At 38.8% G+C, this 21,618-nt stretch overlaps 1 protein-coding gene across 2 annotated transcripts in view; it reads left to right on the top strand.

The window, feature by feature from the left end:
• The window catches only part of eps15 (epidermal growth factor receptor pathway substrate 15), a 28,685-nt gene extending 8,579 nt beyond the window's left edge, over nt 1–20,106 (top strand). For both annotated transcript variants that reach the window (XM_086161377.1, XM_086161378.1), the window contains exons 11-25: nt 264–420; nt 2,404–2,486; nt 5,501–5,573; nt 7,773–7,934; nt 8,112–8,309; nt 8,466–8,888; nt 9,341–9,421; nt 9,768–9,930; nt 10,066–10,110; nt 10,550–10,944; nt 12,427–12,496; nt 12,604–12,674; nt 13,399–13,534; nt 13,762–13,970; nt 17,934–20,106. In XM_086161377.1, the coding sequence (XP_086017503.1) occupies nt 264–420; nt 2,404–2,486; nt 5,501–5,573; nt 7,773–7,934; nt 8,112–8,309; nt 8,466–8,888; nt 9,341–9,421; nt 9,768–9,930; nt 10,066–10,110; nt 10,550–10,944; nt 12,427–12,496; nt 12,604–12,674; nt 13,399–13,534; nt 13,762–13,970; nt 17,934–18,074 (2,407 nt within the window). In that variant the 3' untranslated portion in view covers nt 18,075–20,106. The remainder of the gene's footprint in view (nt 1–263; nt 421–2,403; nt 2,487–5,500; nt 5,574–7,772; nt 7,935–8,111; nt 8,310–8,465; nt 8,889–9,340; nt 9,422–9,767; nt 9,931–10,065; nt 10,111–10,549; nt 10,945–12,426; nt 12,497–12,603; nt 12,675–13,398; nt 13,535–13,761; nt 13,971–17,933) is intronic.
• Nucleotides 20,107–21,618: the final 1,512 nt, after the last annotated feature.

Genomic DNA, 21,618 nt, shown 5'->3' with positions numbered 1-21,618 from the left:
ATAACCATTGTGAGAATACAACTAATTTAGGTAACGGTGCATGATGATGTAGTTGATATTTCATATAGCTCTGTTGTTAATGTGGAAATGAGACAGAGAATTTCACCATATATGGATTTTCACTGATTAGCCTCTGTCCTGATGTTGTACATATTGGGTTCTATTAGCACGCAACATGACCATCAGTCAGGCAATCCAAAATAGGTACTGCCTGAGGTGTAAATCTTTATTGTTATGTAACATGTATGTAATCATCTCCCTAGGGAGCTCTGTGACATTGGAGATATTGGAAAGCTGACCCGGGACCAGTTTGCCCTGGCACTCCATTTAATCAATCAGAAATTGACGAGGGGTCTGGACCCACCGCAAAGCCTCTCCCCAGAGATGATTCCGCCCTCTGACAGACAAAATATCAAGCAGGTGAGTCACCTTGACCTTTCAACGCAGCTATGTGAGCAATATTGAGGGATGTCTGGATTTCTGTTGCCTCTTAGATCCAAAGTTTCTTGTGCCATCTGTTGTTGATTATTTGGTCAACCCAAAGCAGTCCCAACTTGTGATTCTTACATCAGAAAAAATGACAGGCGTTGTTCCCAATGTCGGTAGCAATTAGAATAGTAGTACCCAGAGTTATAACAGTAGCAGAGAAAACAGGGTATATGTTCACGTTTGAGGTTACCATTAATAGTTACATTTATTTTACTCACCATGTTTTGGTATATTTTCCCCTTTGACATTGTTCCTTTTTCTTTTGTCTGCACTTTCATCTTCATTTGCTCAAAATGTAGCATGTTGTTGCTGTTCTGTTCCCTTATGGCACTTTTTCCTATCAGCATTCCCATCCATGTGTGAAGTTTGCTGCAACCTGAGTATGATGTATCACATCTACGTAGATCAGAATTGAGAGCTTTAAATTATGTTGATCAGCACCTGTACTAGGATGCAGCAGCTCGACATGCGAAGAGATTGTTTTCCTCCCTCTTATGGCTTTATCAATCATGTTTGTTTATGATCTGACCTTGTTATCCATTTTATCAATCAATCATGATATTAAAGCTATGCAGATAAAAGCTATAAATCATCTGGGCTCACGTGAGATTCATGAAACCCCGAGTTCCCCACAATCTGGGGAATAAATAGACAACTTATGTAAACAAAATCACTCATTCATACATTTATTCATTATCTATTATCCTGCATTAAGGGTTGTGTGGGGCTGGAGCCTATCCTGACTATTACAGGGCAGGAGGTGGGGCTCACCCCATGCATTATCCACTTCCAAAAACAAAACGGAGATGAAAATTTAAGTGTGAGAAAATAGAAACTGAAACATTGAGACAAATAACAACTACAGCAGTTACAATTTGTCTATGCTGCTTAAAATGCTGAATTAGAAGGGAATCTGAACAGGTGCTCCTTTAAATCAAATCACTGCCAGAGCTGAACTGCTGTTGCTGGCATACTGTGGTATTTATTGAAATATGAAGCAGGTGCATAAAGTTTCTGAAACATGCCACCAACACCTATGCTATTTATTTCACAACAACTGAAAATACTAAGCATGTAAGTGATATATCAGATATTCTTGTATGTAGAATTTTTCGCCAAATTCTGTCTTCACTGTGGTACAACTGGTCCACATGGACTCCAAACTTAAGGTGAAACCCGACATGAAATACTGATAAAGCTCAATGTACTTTGGAAATGTTCTGAATGCTTCAGATGCTCCTTTGTTTCCACAGCCATCAGACTGTACAACAACAGTCTGGACGGCACACGACTCTGACCGGCCTGACGTGTATCTGTGCTGCTTCCACAATCTCACTACCCTATTTACTACCTCACCTCACATGTCATGCCCAACTTCTGTTTTTCTTAACCTTTGTTGGTCCCAGCTCGCACACATCCTGCCTATTTTTGTTTTTTTATTTTATTCTTGTCAATGCTATTGTCACTGTATTGTTGTTCTGGTTGTGTATTTCTCACCATTATTGTTCCTTTATGTTGTCCATTATTATCCCTTATGTTGTTGCTGTTGTTGTTTGTTGCTGCTGTCTATTTATTCATGGATAGTTTGACTTCCTCTGTCTTCTGTCTCTCTTATTCATATTCATATTTATTTTCCTTTTTTATTTTTTTTTTTATATTATTACTCTTACGCTGCTGTGACAGAGGAATTTCCCCAATGGGGATCAATAAAGCTTATCTTATCTTATGTTCACAAAGCTGAACATCCATTAGATCATCTGGTGTTCTAGGTCTTTCAGCAACATATCCTTTCAGTATTCCTTTTTTGTTTTATAATCATGCTGACATTAGATCCCTACCAAGAGTTAAGGAAGGAGATAATTTCTTTAAAATATAGACAACATAATCAACCCCCACCTCTTTTTTCTACTACAGAACAACATGGCCAACCTGGCAGCTGACTTTTCTGCCATCAAAGAGCTGGACTCTCTAAGCAATGAGATTGTGGAATTACAAAGGTAAGTCTTTAGCCTCGTGAACCTGATTCTGATAAATCATTGCTTCATCTTTGTCATTTCTGCAGATGTGGAATGGCTATAAGTTGGCTTTTACCCAAGAGGACCTTTTTTTACACGCTCAAATTTGTTCATGACTTTCTCTCACTGGGGTGTTTAAAATGTTTGTTTCAAGCAAACAGTAAAACTGTGACGTACTTGCTTTTAGAATTGTACTATATTCTGGGTAATAAAGGATTGATATTTTGCAAATGTGAATTTTGTATCTTGAGATTGAAATCGTGCTTTGCACCCCATTTCGATGTCACAAGTGTGGCTGTGGCTGCTTCCTGTTTTGATCACCAGGGGGCAGTGTCCCCCCCCACAAAATTGAAGTTATATCACGTAGATGCTGAGTGTTTAGGATTGGATAAAATTTCAAGTACTCATTCTCAAACTCACGAATGTATTTGGCAGTCATTTTGCAACCTATGTAGTTGCATTCATAAGGATGTCCATTTCAACTGTTTGATTTGGTGAAATATTTTAAATGTTCTGTTTTTTTGACAAACCCACTTTCTACATCTGTGATGGGCACTATTTGCAGGTATCACCGTGAACCTTGACAGTGAAAATTAGTTATGAAAAATTTATGATTGTGCTGCAGGCTAGAAAGAACATTTATGTAGCTGCTGTTAATAATAATAAAGAAGTGAAGAAATGAAAAATGCAATTCATATATATATATATATATATATATACACACACACCTATATATATATATAAGTAAGTGTGTGTGTGTGTGTGTGTGTGTGCGTATGTGTATATGTATATATACAGGACTGTCTCAGAAAATTAGAATATTGTGATAAATTTCCTTATCATCTGTAATGCAATTAAAAAAACAAAAATTACTTTTTCACAATATTCTAATATTGTGAGATAGGATTTTTGAGTTCTCTTAAGATGTAAGCCATAATAAGCAATATTAGAATAATAAAAGGCTCGCAATATTTCAGTCGATTTGTAATGAATCCAGAATGTATGACATTTTTGTTTTTGTAATCGCATTACAGAAGATAAAGAACTTTATCACAATATTCTAATTTTCTGAGACAGTCCTATATATATATATATGTATATATACATATATATATATATGTATATATATATATATATATGTATATATATATATGTGTGTGTGTGTGTGTGTATATATATATATATATATATATATTGTAGTTCTGAGTAGTAGTTCAAGGCTAATGGATAGATTTATTATTAGATCACATAAGTAAAATGTCATTTTCCCTTTTCATTAAAGCTTAGCATGCGGAAGTGGCCTCTAAATTCAACCCCTCATAGAGAAACAGAACAAAAGATTGCAGCTCTGATAAAAAGTGAGACATCAGTTCTAGGAAGGCTGCAGCTGAACAGGAGGGAGAGCCTGACAAGATGATGTGTGACTGTGTCAGAACAGGGCGGCAGCCATCTGTTCAAGATGAGGAGGATGGTGAAAAATAGTCGATGCAGCTCAGCTGGTAGAGGGTACTGTGCTGTCGAGGGCATTTTGATATGATACGTGTTTTGATATGAGAGGAGACTGGTGTTCTAAAAGTAGTACGGCCCTAGAAGGTTTCACAGTTATTTTGGAAGTGTGATGAGCAAATATTGTGTCTGATATATTCAGTTTGGATATTCAGAAAAGGAATGGAAAGAGTGTTGTGTTTCACATTTGAATCTACATTTTGACAACTTAAATGTTTTTTCTTCTATTTGTAGAAGTAATTCTATTTATATCAAATTATAGCTTCTACGTATGCTGTTTTCAGCATAGAGAGAAACTAAAACGCATTGATCATTTATAAAGAATATCATAAGGCTTTAACACATTGGATTTCATGTTTCTAAACATTGAGATTAATCACTGTTCGAGATGTGAATTGTGAGTTTTTCAATATTTTAGTCTTTAAAAGATTATATAGTTTATTTAAATTAAAAAAAGACAGCCAAATATATTATAAAATACAAAAATAATCTAAATAGGTAGAGAGAAATTAAGGGAATAGTTTCTGGAAAAAAATGAGAATGGAATTGGTTCTTTAATCATATGAGAAAAGCCAGTATTCAAGTTTTCTGTGGCCAAATCTTACTGCCAACAATCAGTTGAAAAAAATTAAACTTTTTGTTTAACAAAATACATTGAAAATGAAGAGCAGTAAAAATAAATATTTTCTATAAAACAGACTGGGCAAAAATTAAGACGCAAAAGATATGAATGATAACTAGTATTCAATATAATGGTTATCTATTCTTCATATAGTGGTCAATCTCATTACACACCATTCAGTTCTTTGAAATACCAAGATTGATCGTCAAAGAATGCATGTGCTGTATTTTTGCACTATTTATATCAGCAATGATTACTTAAGGATTTATGAACTTGGATGCTAAACCTCCTGCAGTTTTGTTGTATTACATCTATGACTGGACCAGCACACATTTTAAAGTAATTGAAACATCTGATGTATTATTATATTTGGAAGAAGTAAAAAAATAAAGATTTTCAGTTGTCTAAATCATTAGAGCCCACCAGACTGAGCATAAAGGCATCAAATTCTGATTGATGTTGTACGTTTCCTCTTAATCACTAGTCTCTCTCTCTCTCTCTCTCTCCTGCCTCCCCATCCCAAGCAAGCCATCTGCTTCTCATCTCCCACATATTTCACTGAGCAAGCACATGTTCACTTTCTCCTGCATTCAAGAAGCTTAGAGAACTGCGTATCCACAGCCTTGATAACCCACAGACTCACACACACTTAACCAGTTCTCTTTTCGAATTCCACACATTGCACTGTGTAGTTCTGGTTTCAAGACAGAGTCATGGTCGGTCAAGGAGAGAAGGCTGTCTTGGCTCCAGCGCAGGGTCATGGAGACTCAGAGTGGAGCTGGCTGTGGCCAGGGGGCTTTGGAGTTGCAGGTGTACCCTCTCTATCCTCAGTGGCTAAATGCTCCTATGTGTTCTGCTGGACCCCCAGGGAGAAGAGCACTGTGGAAGAGGAGATCAAGGAGAAAGAGGAGACCATCAGGGAGCGCACCGGCGAAGTACAGGTAAAGTTTCACATGATTGCATCCTCGTTCCCTGTGGTAAAACCCGCAAAGAAAAGGTGTCATTTTATAGCACTAGTGATGCAGATATTATGGAAAAATAGGCTTTATTTATAGGCTTTAGCTTTATTTTTCCATGTGTGTGTGTGTGTGTGTGTATGTGTGTGTGTGTGTGTGTGTGTGTGTACACACACTCCATATTATCTGTTGTTTGCTCTTTATTTACAATGAACCAGACCAGATGTAACTGGAAGAAACTGTTGTTAGTGCTGTAACAGCCACCTTAGGTGTAATGGATATACAGAAATAAGTGATCGATAATGTTTGTAAATAGCAGTCTTTCAAAAATGCAGTAGACACTGAGATGCTGTTGTCCTTGTGTGGGTGTGTCTGCTGGGTCTGAGAAGCACTATTTTGAGAGCTGTCGGCTTAAAGGGCTACTTGATTTTTCTTGGGTATTTCTGTGCAGTGAAAGACGAGTGTAGGCAGCAATGATGATTCACCGTCACATATCCATTCCTTGCTGTACTGTTTAGTTGCATCCCCAAAACATAGAGAGCAATGCATATAAAATGAAAAAATAATTTTTTGGTGGGTGTTGCAATAACTTTATCCCTGTTTATCAAAAATGTTTGGACACTTTTTTTTTGTTTTAATTTCAACCACAAGAAGAAGGATCCTTTTTGAGGAACTCAATGTGTTTTCGCCACAGGGACCAGTGATTGCATGTAGTTCAGGAACAACCACGATTTAGACCAAGCAAAAGCTCAGGAGCCAGTACATTTCTATTTGCCCGAGGAGTCACGATCTTTTGTGTCATTGTTTGCAGTGTCCTGACCAGTTCAGTCCTTACACAAGGATTCAAGTCTTTCATAAGCACTGTAACAACTTTCTAGCTCTGAAAACATCAACAAAGAACATAAAATATTATTTCAAAGTAATGAGGTATTTCTAGGTTAGGCTTCTGATCTGGTGTTTTGAATTATAATGGGTTTATTAGTCAAATGACTTAAAAAGCAGGGCAAATGAAAATCGTCCTGAAATTTGTATGTTATACATTGACCTCTGAAAATTTGAGGTACAAATTGCAGGAGTAGTACCGTAACTTATATTGTTTTTCTGTTGTAAACTGGGCTGACTTGAATACTCTTAGAAGTAAGTGGCATATGGCCCATTAGAACTTCAAAGATGTTTGAAGAGCTATTCCTATAACTAAAGGTTCATGGTTCTTTTGTGCGGATGTAACTGCACTTACATTGTCATCACATAGTTTGTCCAGCAGAGTGTGATCTCACTGTACTGTGTACACTGTCAGCACTGCTAGAGTAATTGCATCAGAGCATATTTCTGCAGCTCAGGAAATGGCGGCATGGTGTTGGCTTGAATCTGAGCAATCACTGTACAATGTTTTTATCAAAATGGTGAGACTGGGTGCCAGAAAACTCTTCGTTTTAGTCTGGGTTCAAATGAATTAAATTGTCTGCCTCATTTTTATCTTTATCTATATCTGTAACAATATTGGGTTCAAATCTCTTATCATGCTTGGGGTTACATTTTGGGGCAGGAGAAATTTGCAGTGATTGGGGAGCTTGAAATTATAGGGAAGTTGTCCATTTTAGACCTATGGAATAAAATTTTAAATTCAGCTTTTCATATGAAATTGCAGAGCTTCAGCTCACTTTTCAAATATATATATACATATATATATATCATTAGCCATTATTCTAGCACATACAAGAGAGACAAATGAATAACCAAATTGTATGACGGGCATCGGGTTGTGTTCCATTTGCCTGTATTATTCACTGACCATGAATAAACTTTTTTTTTCCCCTTTTGTTGATATCTGGCATATGTCCTTGGGTAATTGAAGAGCTCTTTTTCTTCTTGCCTTCTTGCAAGAAATTCATGTCAGTATATTAATTTCATTATAAAATATGTGAAGGTGAAACAGTGTTTGCAGAATCAAATCAGTTAAACTCTGCTCCCTTCAGAATGTATAATGTATAAGACCACAGAAGGTATTTGTTGCATAAAGTGTTTAATTGAATAGATAACAGGAATCTGTTGGAGCAAAGAAATGGTTTTCATGTTCTCACTTGAGAAAGACCAAATTTATCATGATTTATTCTCAGTGTATCGAACCAACTCGAGTGAACTGTATTGTTACTCCACTAATATTATACAATATTTTGCTTCAAGGACCTACAGGATGAGGTGGCAAGAGAAAGTGAGGACCTCCAGCGGCTCCAGGCTCAACGTCAGAAGATCCAGGAGGCATTGGAGGAGTTGGACCAACAACAGGGCTCCCTGGAGAAGCAGCTTACCCACATCCGCCAGCAGACCAGCCAAGAGACCCAACTGGTGCGTCTGCTTGGATTTTCTTTTCACTTAACTGATTTCAGTAATTCCAGGCTACAATGTGAACTACAATGGATTACAGAAATAAATCTCATCAATACATAAATCTAATGAAAACATTTCAGTCTGCCGACTGTCATTGATATCGACCTTTATTTGTGCTTGTCCTGTCTTTCTTAGATTTCATCTCTGCAGTCCGAACACGAGGAACAGGAGCAGAGGATAAGTCAGTATGAGGAGGAACTGGTCCAGGCTCGGGAGGAGCTCCTAGTTTTGCAGGAGGAGAGCAGGATGCTAAAAGAGAAGGTCCAAGCTGCCCAGGAACAACTGGCACCTCTACAAGAGTCGGTGTGGGACTCCTTCACGCAAGTTGCACAGGTCCATGTTCATTCTAGATACACTTCTAACCAGCTTGTTGGAGCTGTGTTTGGATCTATTTTAGATCTTTTCAAAACCAGTGCAACATTTAATCTTTGTATGTCTCTCCCTCTCTCTCTCTCTCTTTCTCTCTCTCTATCTTGTTCTCTCAACTAGGTTCAACAGAAAGTGAATGACCTCCAAGTAGAGGAGAGGTCAGTGACTGCCCAGCTTAGCTGGAAGAGAGCCCTGGAAGATGGCTCTCCTGTCATGGTCAACGGAACAGCAGGCCCAGCTGCAGAGATGCACCAAGGAGAACCTTTCCAACAAGACCTCTTCCAGGAAGACCTGCCGAAAGAGCTGAAGGAGCAAGAACCAGCTGCTGCTTGCAACACTCAGATAGAACATTCAGAACAAAAGGAGACAGAAGAAGTGAATGAGAGAGAAGAGGTGGAGGAGAAGGAGGAGGGAAGTCCAAAGACACTAGAGGAAGAAAAACTCAAACCTGATGCCTTGGATGATCTCTATACAAGTATAGCATACTCTGAGAAGTACAATAATCTGTCAACACATGTCAAGCCGCAAGAGAACACTGTAAAGGTAAAATCTGTATAACTATAGAAAATAGAATGATTTAAAGTTGCCTCAACTTGCAAAATGATCATACTTTAGCCTAATTTTCTCAAATGTCTCAATTATTTTTCCAGGACCCAATATGATTGTAGTTATTTGAAAACTATCCACTTAGTCAAATGCAGACTAAGGCTGGCTGCTTCATTCACAGTTCAATTCAGAGATGCAGATTCCCAAAGGGCTAAAATGATTATGTGGCCTGTTTGATTGAGGTTGTTTTTTTTCTACAGCATATTTATACAGGATTAACAACCTGATTGATAGCTATCTGTTACTCAAGGTCACAAAGTAATTCTAGTCACACATGGTTAAGTCTTTAATTTTGTATTTGGTTATACCAAACACAATATGTAATGTATAAAATCTCTGATAATTTTTTAAGCCACAATAAGCTTTACTTCTTCCCCACCTGTTTCCAGGGACACAGTAGTCCCGTCCCTGATGCCCCTTCAGAAGTCATAGATGATGGAGAAGAATTGCCGAAAGAAAGTCCTCTGAAGGTATATATTTGTCAGAAAGTAATAATTTCAACTTTCCCCTGCTCTGCCAATAAGGCGAAAAAAATCACAGACATTCAGGAAGTTTAACCGCTCAGACCTTTGTTTGTTTTGTGCAGCATCACTCCCACCACAATGCTAGCTATTTGCGATGGATCTTGAAATGTACCAAGGTCGTTTCCACAACACAGACTGGCTTTTAATAGCAAAGATTATTTTGTCTGCTTTAAATACTTTGGAAATACATCAAGGTTTCTCTCTTTGCATTGTTTGAAGCAAACCCAGGGATGCATGCTTTGACCTACTGTTATTGTTCTCCTTGAGCTAGAGCCATGTGTCTGTCTGACAGGTTGCATCTCCAGAACCACAGAGCACACAGCAGCCTGCAGAGTCCCCAGAGCCCCCTCCCACAACATTACCCAACCAAACAGGTCCTCACTCCATGCCTCCCCAGACCAATCCCCCCGCTCTGCCAGATATGGACTTCTTCCATTCAGACCCATTCACTGACCGTGAGTCCCTTCAAATAAACTAGGTGTCCTGAAGAAAATATGCTTTGATTTACTTTGCCTGGAAAAAAGCAGATTCTTGGCAACAGCACACGTCCAATGATGACTGCTGTTTTTTTTTTTTCCTTCCCCCTGAAGATGACCCGTTCAGAGAGGATCCGTTTGGAAAAGTGGATGCTGCTGGTGAGTTCCTCCTTTTTTACAGTCAAAAATGCAAGAAAAGAAAAGACAGATACAAGGCAATTAATTTTTTCTAATTTATGTATCTAATGATTATTTCTTCATGTTTATACAACACTTATATAACACTTGATATAAAGTGGTTTATGACTAACTGTATTATTATAGATTAAATTATAATTATATCATATTACAATTATAATTTCATCATTGTTCTTTTCACATAAATGCTTATATTTCTCATCTGTACCCTGTGAGCGGGACCAGCTGCAACAAAGCAATTCCCCCCTTGGGGATCCATAAAGTATTCTGATTGTTGTTACTATTATTATTATTATTATTATTATTATTATTATTATTATTATAACTTAAGAAGGTGTTGCTTATTCATGAAAAGTCTAATAAAGACCTCGTTGTTTGTGTTCCTGTGGTTATAAATCAGATCCATTTGGAGGGGATCCATTCAAGGGGACAGACCCCTTTGCTGCTGACTCTTTCTTCACGCAAACCTCCGCTGCCCAATTTTCTTCAAATGACCTTTTCTCTGCTTCAACTGACCCATTTTGTACCACTGCTGGCGTGCCAGAGCCCGACCTGTTTGCACCCAAGCGCAATGATCCTGCAGCTGCACCAGCAGCAGATCAAGATCCCTTCGCATCCCAACCCACAGACACAGCTGTAGCAGCCAAGGATCCATTCAGCAACGAAGGGAACAGTGTGGCTGATTCGGACCCATTCAAAGGGAAGAATGATACCATTGCTGAGGAAGATCCATTTGGTTCTCAGTATGCAGGCGCAGATCCCTTTAATTCCCCATCAAATGCTGGTTTGGCATTGGTAAGTAAGGCTGCTCTAAAACATGTTTGACTGTTCTGAAAGGCATAAGCATTTTCAGTTTTACAACCCATCCCCGTTTGCCTATGGGTAGTGATACTATCATGATGTCACTTGTATTGTTATTAATCCTCCTCAAGTCCTAGCTATGGGGAGAGGATTGTTCTCACTCAACACACTATGACAATTTACTCTCGAACCCTCATTAGTCATAGCCGTCATTCTCAATGGCTTCGCCTGCACATATTTCAGTATTGACTTTGGCAGATATATTAGTTGGCAATAATAACAAGTTATGGTTATTTTGCAGTGTATGCTTCCCTTTTAGCTTTTAATCTTTGCAATTCTTAACTTTCATCTTGCATTGTCATCTGTGTCTCCACACGTTTCCTCATAGTTACTGCTCAATTTTGATTTCTTTGAAACCATATTATAGTCACTTAAACAACATACAACATTATGCAACCTAAGCTATGAAACAAGTTTTTATTTTCCCACTGAACTGCAGTGCTTAAACTGTTGTCTGTTTGTTTTCTCAACATGTTAGTTTGACTTTTGCTGAAAGGGAAAATTTTAAATTAGGTTCAGTTTCGTCTGGTATTCCAAAGATGATGATACCTTCTTCAAAAAGTGCAATGTCTAAAGGCATTAAGGTTGTGTCTCGATACGAAAATCAGGCGATGAGCAGTCAGATCTTTCACATGGAATTAGATAATAGAGTCTTTGAAGGAGGTGTGCGCAGGAGCACAGGCAAACCTCACAGCTCACTTCTCTGAACGGCCATGGTTTTCATTAGAAATTCTCCTCAAGGCTTTCCCCTGGTACCGATGAGCTGTACTGTGGCTGAAGTTGGATCTGAAGTATTTGTCTTCAGTATTTGTTTCCTGTGCTCGAAAGCACTTTCACTTTAGGAGTTAACTGTTTGGAGGAATAAAAAAAAGTTAGCTTAAATTAGAAAACCACAGTTATTGTGACAATGACTTACGAAGCATAAACATATCAGCAGTGCAAGCTGAGCTTACATGAAGATGCTGTGAATAGTCAGGAAAAAAGTCAATTCCCATAACGTAGCATGGACACGCTTCCTTGACATCTCTTTTTGAAAACAGATGCCACGTTCGGCTGCTCTCACTTCCTCCCCCAAGTTTGTAGGGCGAGAAGGTTGTCCATTCTATGGAGTACAGGTTTAAACAGTAGGTGTCGCCAATACCCAAAGAAACCTTACACTATCGTGAACTGGCTCAGCCATACGTTTCCAGAAAAGACGATACTGAAAAAAGTAACACATTTTCTTTTGTATAGCTACAGTCTCAGTAAATTTACTTTGTTACACTGTCTCCTTTGGATGGATCTATAAGACATGAGACACCTTCCTAGTACCCAGACCTGTTGAATTCTCAATGCAGTACATTACTTGTTTGAAGTATCATTCAGGATATAGTATTGATTTTACAGTATGCTGAATGTACTTGTTTCTGTTTCCAGAAGGACACTGCAGCAACCAATGACCCCTTTGCTCCAGGCGGCACTACAGTCAGCGCAAACTCAGACCCAGGTGGGACTAGTGGGGGTAGCTGGGGCGGGAGTACATTCCCACACTGTAGCAGAAAAACTGTTTATATTGATGGGAAGGTATTCAGTTTCTTTATCCTCTTGTTTTAGATCCATTTGCAGCGGTGTTTGGCAATGAATCATTTGGAGGGGGCTTTGCAGATTTCAGTGCCTTATCAAAGGTAATTTCCATATAAGGCAGTGCTCCCACCTCACCCCCCTCATTTTGTTGTGCACTAGATTGAAATAATATTAAGGCTGTGAAACCTGTGAAATATGGATGACACATAATTTTCTACCACCGCAGTCGAGGCTTTTAATGCGTTGCATCACAGCGCACTCCATCTGCCATAAAACCATGGATAGACTGAAAAAGAACTGCCAGTGACTGTTTCGCGGTCTCATGCAGGAAACCAGTGCAGCACTGGCACATAATCTAGGAAGAGAGTCACCACTATTTCCTGCACAGGATCAGGAGTTATTGGCAATTACAAACTGTCAGTTTCAGTGTATCTGCTCTCTGCAGAGGAAACTGTAGATTATCCACAACCACCGCACTACCTCAGTCAGAAGTTCTTTATACAAGCAAATGTGCATTCTGGTTCCATTTTTGTGGTCGATTTCATAATAATAAAGGTTTCAGGAAAGGGCGTCTTCATACGATCCAGAATTTAAGCGTCACCCCTCAAATTTTTCTTCATCCTTTTTCTCAAAACATCACACAAAACGAAATATTCATCAAGTCACCTGCCGGGAATAGTAGTTTAAAACCTTTTTACACACTTTTCACAACTTTTTATGGAGCCAAATCAGAAATTGTTGTATGGAATACTGAATGTACATTATCTTTTTCTTATGACTACATCTTGTGTTCTATTTTTTTTTTCTATCACTGATGCAATCCAGTCAAGCAGTGGGGACCAGTTTGATAGCAACAATAAGAACCTGTTCAAGGATGACAGCGTGTCCTCCAGCCCAGAGGTTCCCCCTGCCCTGCCCCCAAAAACTGGTACGCCAACTAGACCACCTCCACCGCCCCCAGGTCAGTATTGGTCTTACTATGGTAGAGAATCACATCACCACTGTTCTGCAACACACACACACACACACACACACACACACACACACTGTCAAAGGGTGTGTTTAGTATCTGGTCTAAACACTTATTAGCATTCTTCCTCTCTATGTCTTTGAGTCCTTCAATTCTGTTCCCTCCTACCGTCTCTGTTGATTCCTGTTCACCTACACCCGTTTCCCACATCTGTTCAGGTAAGAGGTCCTCCATCTCCCGAACAGAGTCCTCGGACTCCTTCCATCGACGAGGGCACTTCCCCCAACAGACCCCAGGAGAGTTCTCCTCATCCTCCTCATCCTCCTCATCCCTGCCTGCTAAGGATCCTGTAGCTGACCCTTTCGCCCCCTCCTCCCCTCCACGCCAACACGTAAAGGAAGCTGACCGATTTGCCACCTTTGACAAAGTGAGCACCTCCTCCTCACCCTCTCCCTCACCTCCACCTGACTCTCACTAGAAACAACTTTTAATTTTTGTTTTTGTTTTTTTTCCCTACCATAAATCTCATCTTATTCATGCCACTGCTCAGATCAGACTAGCTGTCAACATTTCTCCATCCACTGCCATCCTAAAGCGATAACCAGATCTGCTCTTATTTATTGGCACAGGTTTTTGTCATTTTTGTGTTTGATAACTTCGTTTTCTTGAGCTTGAATATAAAATATTTGAGTTTGTTGTTCCTGTGTCGTGTCTGCTGCTGGTGAATTAATGTAAAGATTTCTTTTCGGTATTTTTGAGGTGATTGCACATAATACAAATCCTAGTATAGACTTGAATTTGCACTGACTTTCTTAATGAAGAATTGTACCAGAATTGTCACATTATTTCTTTTAATTTATTACTTCCAAGGTGTGTATAAATACAGACACAAGTCCCGTGATTATGTTTGGCAGTGAATGGAGAGATGAGAGGCTGCTTCCCGACTCACCAAACTCATATTGCATCTTGTGCATGTGCATAACTGACTTCATTGTTGTTATAAAGAATATTATTCGATAGACATTTTAAGTACCTCAATACTTTCTGATTATGTCTCCGGTTGAGTGTCAATGATGCAGTGATAATACTATGACACAGACTGTCGCTGTCATTGCGAAAACTTTACCTCGATAAATGAAGTGCAAACTTTGGCTGGGCGATCTGGGGCATGAGTGAGTGTCACGATATTTAGAAGCCTGTTTTTCAAAACCTGCGTCAGACATTAAGGTGAGGTGTTGACAACAATTTGGCAGACACAAACATAAAACTTAGCCTGGCCCTTAAACAATGACATGTACAATATTCCACTTTTCTACGAATGCTTGTCAGATGCCTCTGACTTTTGAGCATTTTACAAAATCTGATGTAGCATCACTCATTAGACTGATTAGGAAAGGATCATTTTCTGACACTGTCCTTCATATTCATTTCTTGTTCATTTGTGTTTGGATGATTTCAAAGGTAAGCTGCTAAATTTAACCGTGGCTTATATTGCCTTATTGAAAAAGGGGATAAGCAAAGTAACCAGTCAATTTAACAGTTGTCTAAAACCGGAAAACCAGATTTTCACCAGACAAATGTGCCTGTCAGGGTATATTCTATTGTTTATTCCTCTTTCTATATTAAAGCAATCTTTGGCACAGTATTACTGTTTTACGGATATTTGATATTTATCAACGTTACCTAGCCCTTGAGTCATGGTGCTGCTTCATGAGGGATGTATCTGTTGATAGATTTGGTGAAGTTGTCCATATTTACTGTGGTGAATTATGTAGATAAAAAAAAAATTAGGGAGGAAATTACCCGTATGGTCTCTCCTCTCACAAGTAATGATGGTGATGATTCTTTGAATGAAAGAAGCAAAGGGCACATTTCCTGTATTATCTTCGACAAATCAGAAATATTTTCACAGATGTCACAAAGCTAACATCTTTAATAAATATAACAAAATAAGAAACCACATTAGTGTTGGTGCGGCCGAGCTCTAGAAATGAAAGCAAACAAATTTATCGCAGTACTAAGCCCATGTGAAGACTTCCTGTTGTAACACTGCGCGGAAACGAAGCGTCATGCTGTAAAATAAAGAACTACCGGCCAGATATGAGTGCTGGTTCCAGTCCGCCTCACTTCGCACGACTATTCCCCAAATGTCCGCGCCGAACCCAGACCTGGTCGCGTTAACTCTGTGTTTGCTTGTCTTGGCTGTCACCTCACTCATCCTGCTGCTCCTGCTGCCAAAGTTGTTTGTATTCCCCTACCATGTTCTTTATTGATCCGCCATGCAGCCGCCTGTCCTCTCATCCCTTCCTGTGTTCATCTGTTCATCCATTCTCAGCCTTTGTCTGCTCGGCTGTGTGCTGGGAAACCAGATCTGCTCTATTTTCCCTCTCTCTTACTCTCTCTCTCTCTCTCTCTCTCTCTCTCTCTCTCTCTCTGGCCCTGTGTCTGGACACCTCTGTCTAAGAAGTTAAATAAAGAGTTGAATCAAGGGCATCATCTTTGGCTTCTATGTGCATCCATTAAATCATCTATGATATCTGTCTTCAACTGCATGAGCTTTTAAAGACTAGAACCTGAGCTTTTTTTTTTCTTTCTTTCTTTACCATTTTCCTTCATTTATCACAAGCTGACTGACTGACTAGTTTCAGGATCTATAAAATTGTATAGTTAGCTAACAGCCTAATTATGTTTGGCAGAACTAGATTATTTATTTAATCTAGGTTGAAAGGCAAGTTGATATTTATGTATTATTCAGACTTTGGGTAACTGATATACAACCAGTTACATGGCAATCACAGGAAAGTTCTTAGGAAGTTGTTGCTGTATTATAAGACTACAATCTGAAATAAGTAGTTTTCAGTCAACTATAGAATTTGTAAAGTTTTCAATAAAAAGCGTGTTTAGCTAAGTACTTCATTAATGTCTGTTTTCATTCGTTCATTGTGATAAACCACTTGCCAGTGATAAATGCATGCTGCTGATGTCTCATGGTGCATGTTGTGCAGTTCTACACTCCAGAATTATCAGCGCCGTAATACCTGTTCATGAATGCCGCCATCTTTGTTTCCACACTGGAACGGCTGATGCTTCTGTCTGTACTTCATAGAGATCATTGAATTGAATGGACTGAGCAGCCATCTGACAGTGAAAGCCCAGTCCTTTTTTGTCATCGCCTTCATTAGACATTGTCACATGACTCCCATTTATTTCCAACTAGAGGCTTGGACTCTCACGCTTTTATCCCATTTCATACCAGATTTCAATCCTGGTCACATGCCTCAGTGACATGTGTAAAGACACACGCCTGAAGGGTGCAGATTTATCGGCATCTTTGACCCAGTTCACGGATTGAAATGACCTTTATTTCAGGGTGCCCAGCACGTTTTTTTTTTTTTTTTTTTTTTTTTTATAAATTATCGACCTAACATTGATACACTATTCTCAATGATTGTTATTTTGCCAAGTTCTGATGAGGTTGCAGTGCCTGCAGGCGAGAGCGCCGCTTCTTTTAGCAAATTTTAACCAGCAAGGAATTGATGACAGTGTTTTCACTTGTCCAATTTTTTTCCTTTTTAATTGATTTTCATTATTTGGAATTATTTTACAGACCCAAGCTGCTTTTCAAACCGTGTGATGTTCAAACCCACACTTGGAGGAAAAAGGGCGCTAATTAACTAACAGAATGTTACAGAAATGTAAACAAATCCGCTGTTAAAATGTTAATTTAACAAACCAACAAACTTTGTTAGTGGCAAATATTTGGAATATTAAATTCTCTTTAAAGTAACGTTACTGGATATATGAACTAATATTAGCCTATATTTTTTTTTTATGTTACTTAATCTTTGATGCCAGCAGAGACATTCAAATTGTAGAGATTTAAGGTTAACATTATAGAAGATAAACCACAGAGAGGTTGCAGTCAATTTTTTACTTGAAATTTGACCAGTATCCCAAATCTCTCTTGCCTCTGCCTCTGTCTGTTGCTGAATGCAAGTATTTCAAATGAGTCACTATCTTTTCTGATTTTCTTTGTTTTGCTATTTTTTTTGCTCAAAAAATTCACCAGGTCCAAAAATGAAAAATGACAAGTTTGAATTTCTTTGAAAAAATGGCTAGAGGGGCAGGACCCCCAGGATAATTGATATTTATTTGTGTTTAATCCTCAACATGTGAGCAGATAACAGCACCTCAGCAGATCATTTGATATAAGTAAAAATCAAAACAAGGCTTCTGAATATCTTGATATTTGTTTAGTCCCAAATCAGCATTAACTTCCTGTACATGTTTGTTTTCCTTTCTTTTTTTTTTCATTGCATATGTGCTATTTTGTACGTGTGTGTTATGTTTGTTTGTTTGTGTTTGTTTTTCTTCTGTGTTGATGACGCAGTATCCAACAGAGGAAGACCTGATAGAGTGGGCAAAGCGCGAGAGCGAGCGGGAGGAAAAAGAGCGACTGGCAAGGCTCACCCAGCAGGAACAAGAGGACCTGGAGCTGGCCATCGCTCTCAGCAAATCTGAACTCTCCTGAGGAGCCCCCATCCCCCACCCCCCACCCACCTGAAGCCTGGCACGGCACAGCCTGGCCTCGCCCGCAAAGCACCAAAGCAAAGAGGGGATTGTACAGGACTAGTTCAGCAGCACACGCTGACGCCTCGAAGACACTTTCTCAGAATAAACCCATCTCTGAATCTTCCAACGTGCTTCTCGGACTGCATTCAGTGATGTTTCAGTATTGAATTTTCCACCTCGGCCTTTGCTCTCAGATAGGGAGGAGGGCCGACTGTCGGAGTGTATGTTGTCATTGATGGATTGTTTAGATGAAAATGCAGTGAATATGAATATAGAGATTCTGAAGTGAGTTTTTATCCCATGTCCCATTAGTTTCAATAACAGGCTACAAAAGCCCATTACTTTGCCCGAATGTAACTTATTTATATGTGCACTCAAAACTGAAAGGCCTTGTTCTAAAACCATGTCTGTATCCACTAACTAGCTCTACAAGTTAGCATCAGCAGTAATCACTTTCTACAATTTTTGAGGATTTTATGTATTGGGCTTTTAAATCCCCCACGTTTCGTTAGTCACTTTTTATATTCTGAAGCCACTTGAGAACTGAACGCATCTGCTGTCAAACCGGACAAATACTGTTGTTCTGCAAACATGACATTTCTAGAAATGTAGTGACTGAATGTATTTCAGCTGCCCTGCATGAAGGCTGAAGGTGACCTCTAGGCACACTGATAGGATTCCACATCTGTACCTGCAGGGTCACGCTACATTTCAGCTCCCCCACCTGTTTCTTTGGCACATATTTTATCTGTGATGTTATTTTGTTGGAAATACTGAACTAATTGAAACTGTATCCAAAATACAAGCGATGACTATGTAATACTTAGCGTTACAATTGAGATCAGACTAATGGCTAAAGGGGACTGTAGGACACTAGAGTGTTTGATTTTGAAAAACAATTGACATTTGGTGCGTGAGATTATAATGGTGCCATTTTTTGTTTTGTTTTGCTTTATTCTTCTCCAGGACTTGCCATCTTTGATCTTTTCTTGTGTGGCATTAATGCCACTGACCAGATGTGATGAAGTTCAGCAAATAGAAAAACACTGAATGTATGTGTAAAAGAGCAGTTATATACCCACATCTCATTTAAAAAATCCATAATTGCTGTTAATCTGTAATTATCAAATTAACCTGCCAAATCAGTGGTTGGTATATATTATATGTACTTCTTAATTTTTATATTATATAATCTATATTTGAAATTCTATTGGCATCCAAATGGTGCAGACATGACTGTCGACATTCATCCGAGGTCACTTCAATCTGTGCTGCGGTCTGCCTTTATTTTTTCAAAGATATTCATCCTCCCAATCTTTTAAACAAAATAATTTAAGCATGATTTGTCTTTGTTTTCTGTGCAAGCTCCTCGTGATCTCTTGGGATTTCACATGCAGAAATCTGCAGGTGTCGTGAAGAGAGGCCCGGGTGGCGCTACAGCCTTGATGCCTGTAAACTCCCACCGCTGGCCAGTGATCCCTCCTCCCGACTCCTCTCAGAGTAAACATGAGAAATGGAGCGTGGAGCTGTGATGAGCAGGTTTCTGGCAAGGGAAAACCAAAAGGCACAGGACCTTTACTGTGTTTGCTAATCTGTCTGACTGAACAAGTGACATTTCGGCCAGCTCGCCCTCCCCGCCCCACTGCTCCTTTATTTTCCTCACTTTTCACCCAAGTCAGGTAAAGTCTTCATCATGGTTGGATGGTCCTGTGTAAGTGAGTGTGTGTGTGTCTCTGTGTCTGTGTGTTTGCACGCTCACATCCATGTAAATACAATTCAAAGTCTGAACACAAGTCACGTGTACAAAGCCCTGGACATTTCCAAGTGAAAACAAACAAAAAACCACTTATGTTTCTAAGCTTACCCTTAACTGATTTTTAAGACTTAAGCTGATTGTATTTTGTATTTTCTAACATGTAAGAATTATAATTACTGGAAAGATTGGACAAACTATGTCATGCATTTTACTGAAAAGGAATAAATATCAAAAACCTGTTTGTATTTTCCCTTTCTGTTCAACAGGTAGGACGGGATTCACATCAGTCACAACATAAAGGCAATTCACAACCTTAGTAAAACAACCCATGTTTTATTTATGAACATGAAACAAAAATGAAATTGTGGTAAGAAAAAGAAAACATTCATCTCACTGCTCATGTTTTGAACCTATTTCTTAACATCTTCAACATGAAATTACACTTTCTTTGTGTATGTGGTTCAAAATTTCCCTAGCCAGGTATTTTGGACCTTTTTTTTGAGACTTGTGCAGGATGTACATTTTGAAAAAGACCCACAAGACATTCATTGCTTCAGCAGAGCAGCCAACATCCAGAAAGAACCCCCCCACACATCCTCGCACACCACATGTTTAAGATGCTGCCTTCTGGAAGGTGGTTCAGATCCATCTCAATCACGAACCAACAGATTTAAAAATAGTTTCAATCCCAGTGACATGGGGGAGCTAAACACGGCATGACACCCACCTAATAATGTGAAATAAAAGTCAGTAAATGTTGACTTTATACTACCGTTTGCACATTACACCGCTCATCGTATTTATAATGTTTATTTTATGTTTAAACCTCTGCAACTGAAACCTAATCCCATACATGTTTGCTTCCCTCTATTCTACCTCCATGTTCGGCTGACTGTACATATTGTACAGACTGCATTGATTGTACAGATTGTAAAGTTGTATAATACCCTTTTTATAATATATTGTTATAAATATATATTGTCATTGCTTACTGTTATTATAGCTGAATTTTGCACCAGGCAAGACTGCTTAAATTATTGCTATACTTGTATAGTGACAATAAAGGAATATTCATCTGGAAACTTTGATATTGGGTATAAAAGCGAGAGAGAAAAGGTTATGTTTGCAGAATGACACCGTGAGTAAAAGGGTCATGAAACATGCAAAACAAGGAAGAAGCCATTCAAATGGTCTTTTAAGCATCTTTTTTCATTTTTTAAACATATATTGCTCTAGATATTTATGATCTTGGGTAAGACAGATGGTATCTGTTACCTCATAGATTCTGACTGGACTCCAGAGCTGGTATCGATTTTTATATTAGTGTACTGGTGGGCCGTGTTGACACTACATTTATCTAAATACCAAATACGAAAATAGGCGACAAAAGTAACTCTAAATGGTACAAAAGGTGCATAGGGTGTCTATTTTCAAAGTAAGAAGGAAACTGGTTGACTGGTTGTCTGTTCTGCAGGACAAGTTCCAAAGCCAAGATGACATTATCACTTTGCTTATTAATAGATATTAAGCGGAAGAGTTTTGTTTCTAAAATCTGTGTATGACAGCATGAGGGGTCGTGCCTCGATGAATGAAGAGGTCAAGAGTTGAATATCAGCCCGTCAGTGTCAGATTTGTGAGTTAAGAGCAAAATATGAATCACAGTTTGACATGAAAAATCTTTCTGTCTAATTATCAGGTTAAATGCAAACATCACTGTCAAAGATAAACAACACCATGTCCCTGTCAG

Source organism: Fistularia commersonii, chromosome 16 (genome assembly GCF_037954325.1).
Source record: "Fistularia commersonii isolate RoL2024-O1a breed Wild chromosome 16, RoL_Fcom_v1.0, whole genome shotgun sequence".
Classification (NCBI taxonomy): Eukaryota; Metazoa; Chordata; class Actinopteri; order Syngnathiformes; family Fistulariidae; genus Fistularia; species Fistularia commersonii.
Note: the sequence above shows the minus strand (reverse complement) of the source record. Positions and strands in the feature narration are given on the sequence as shown.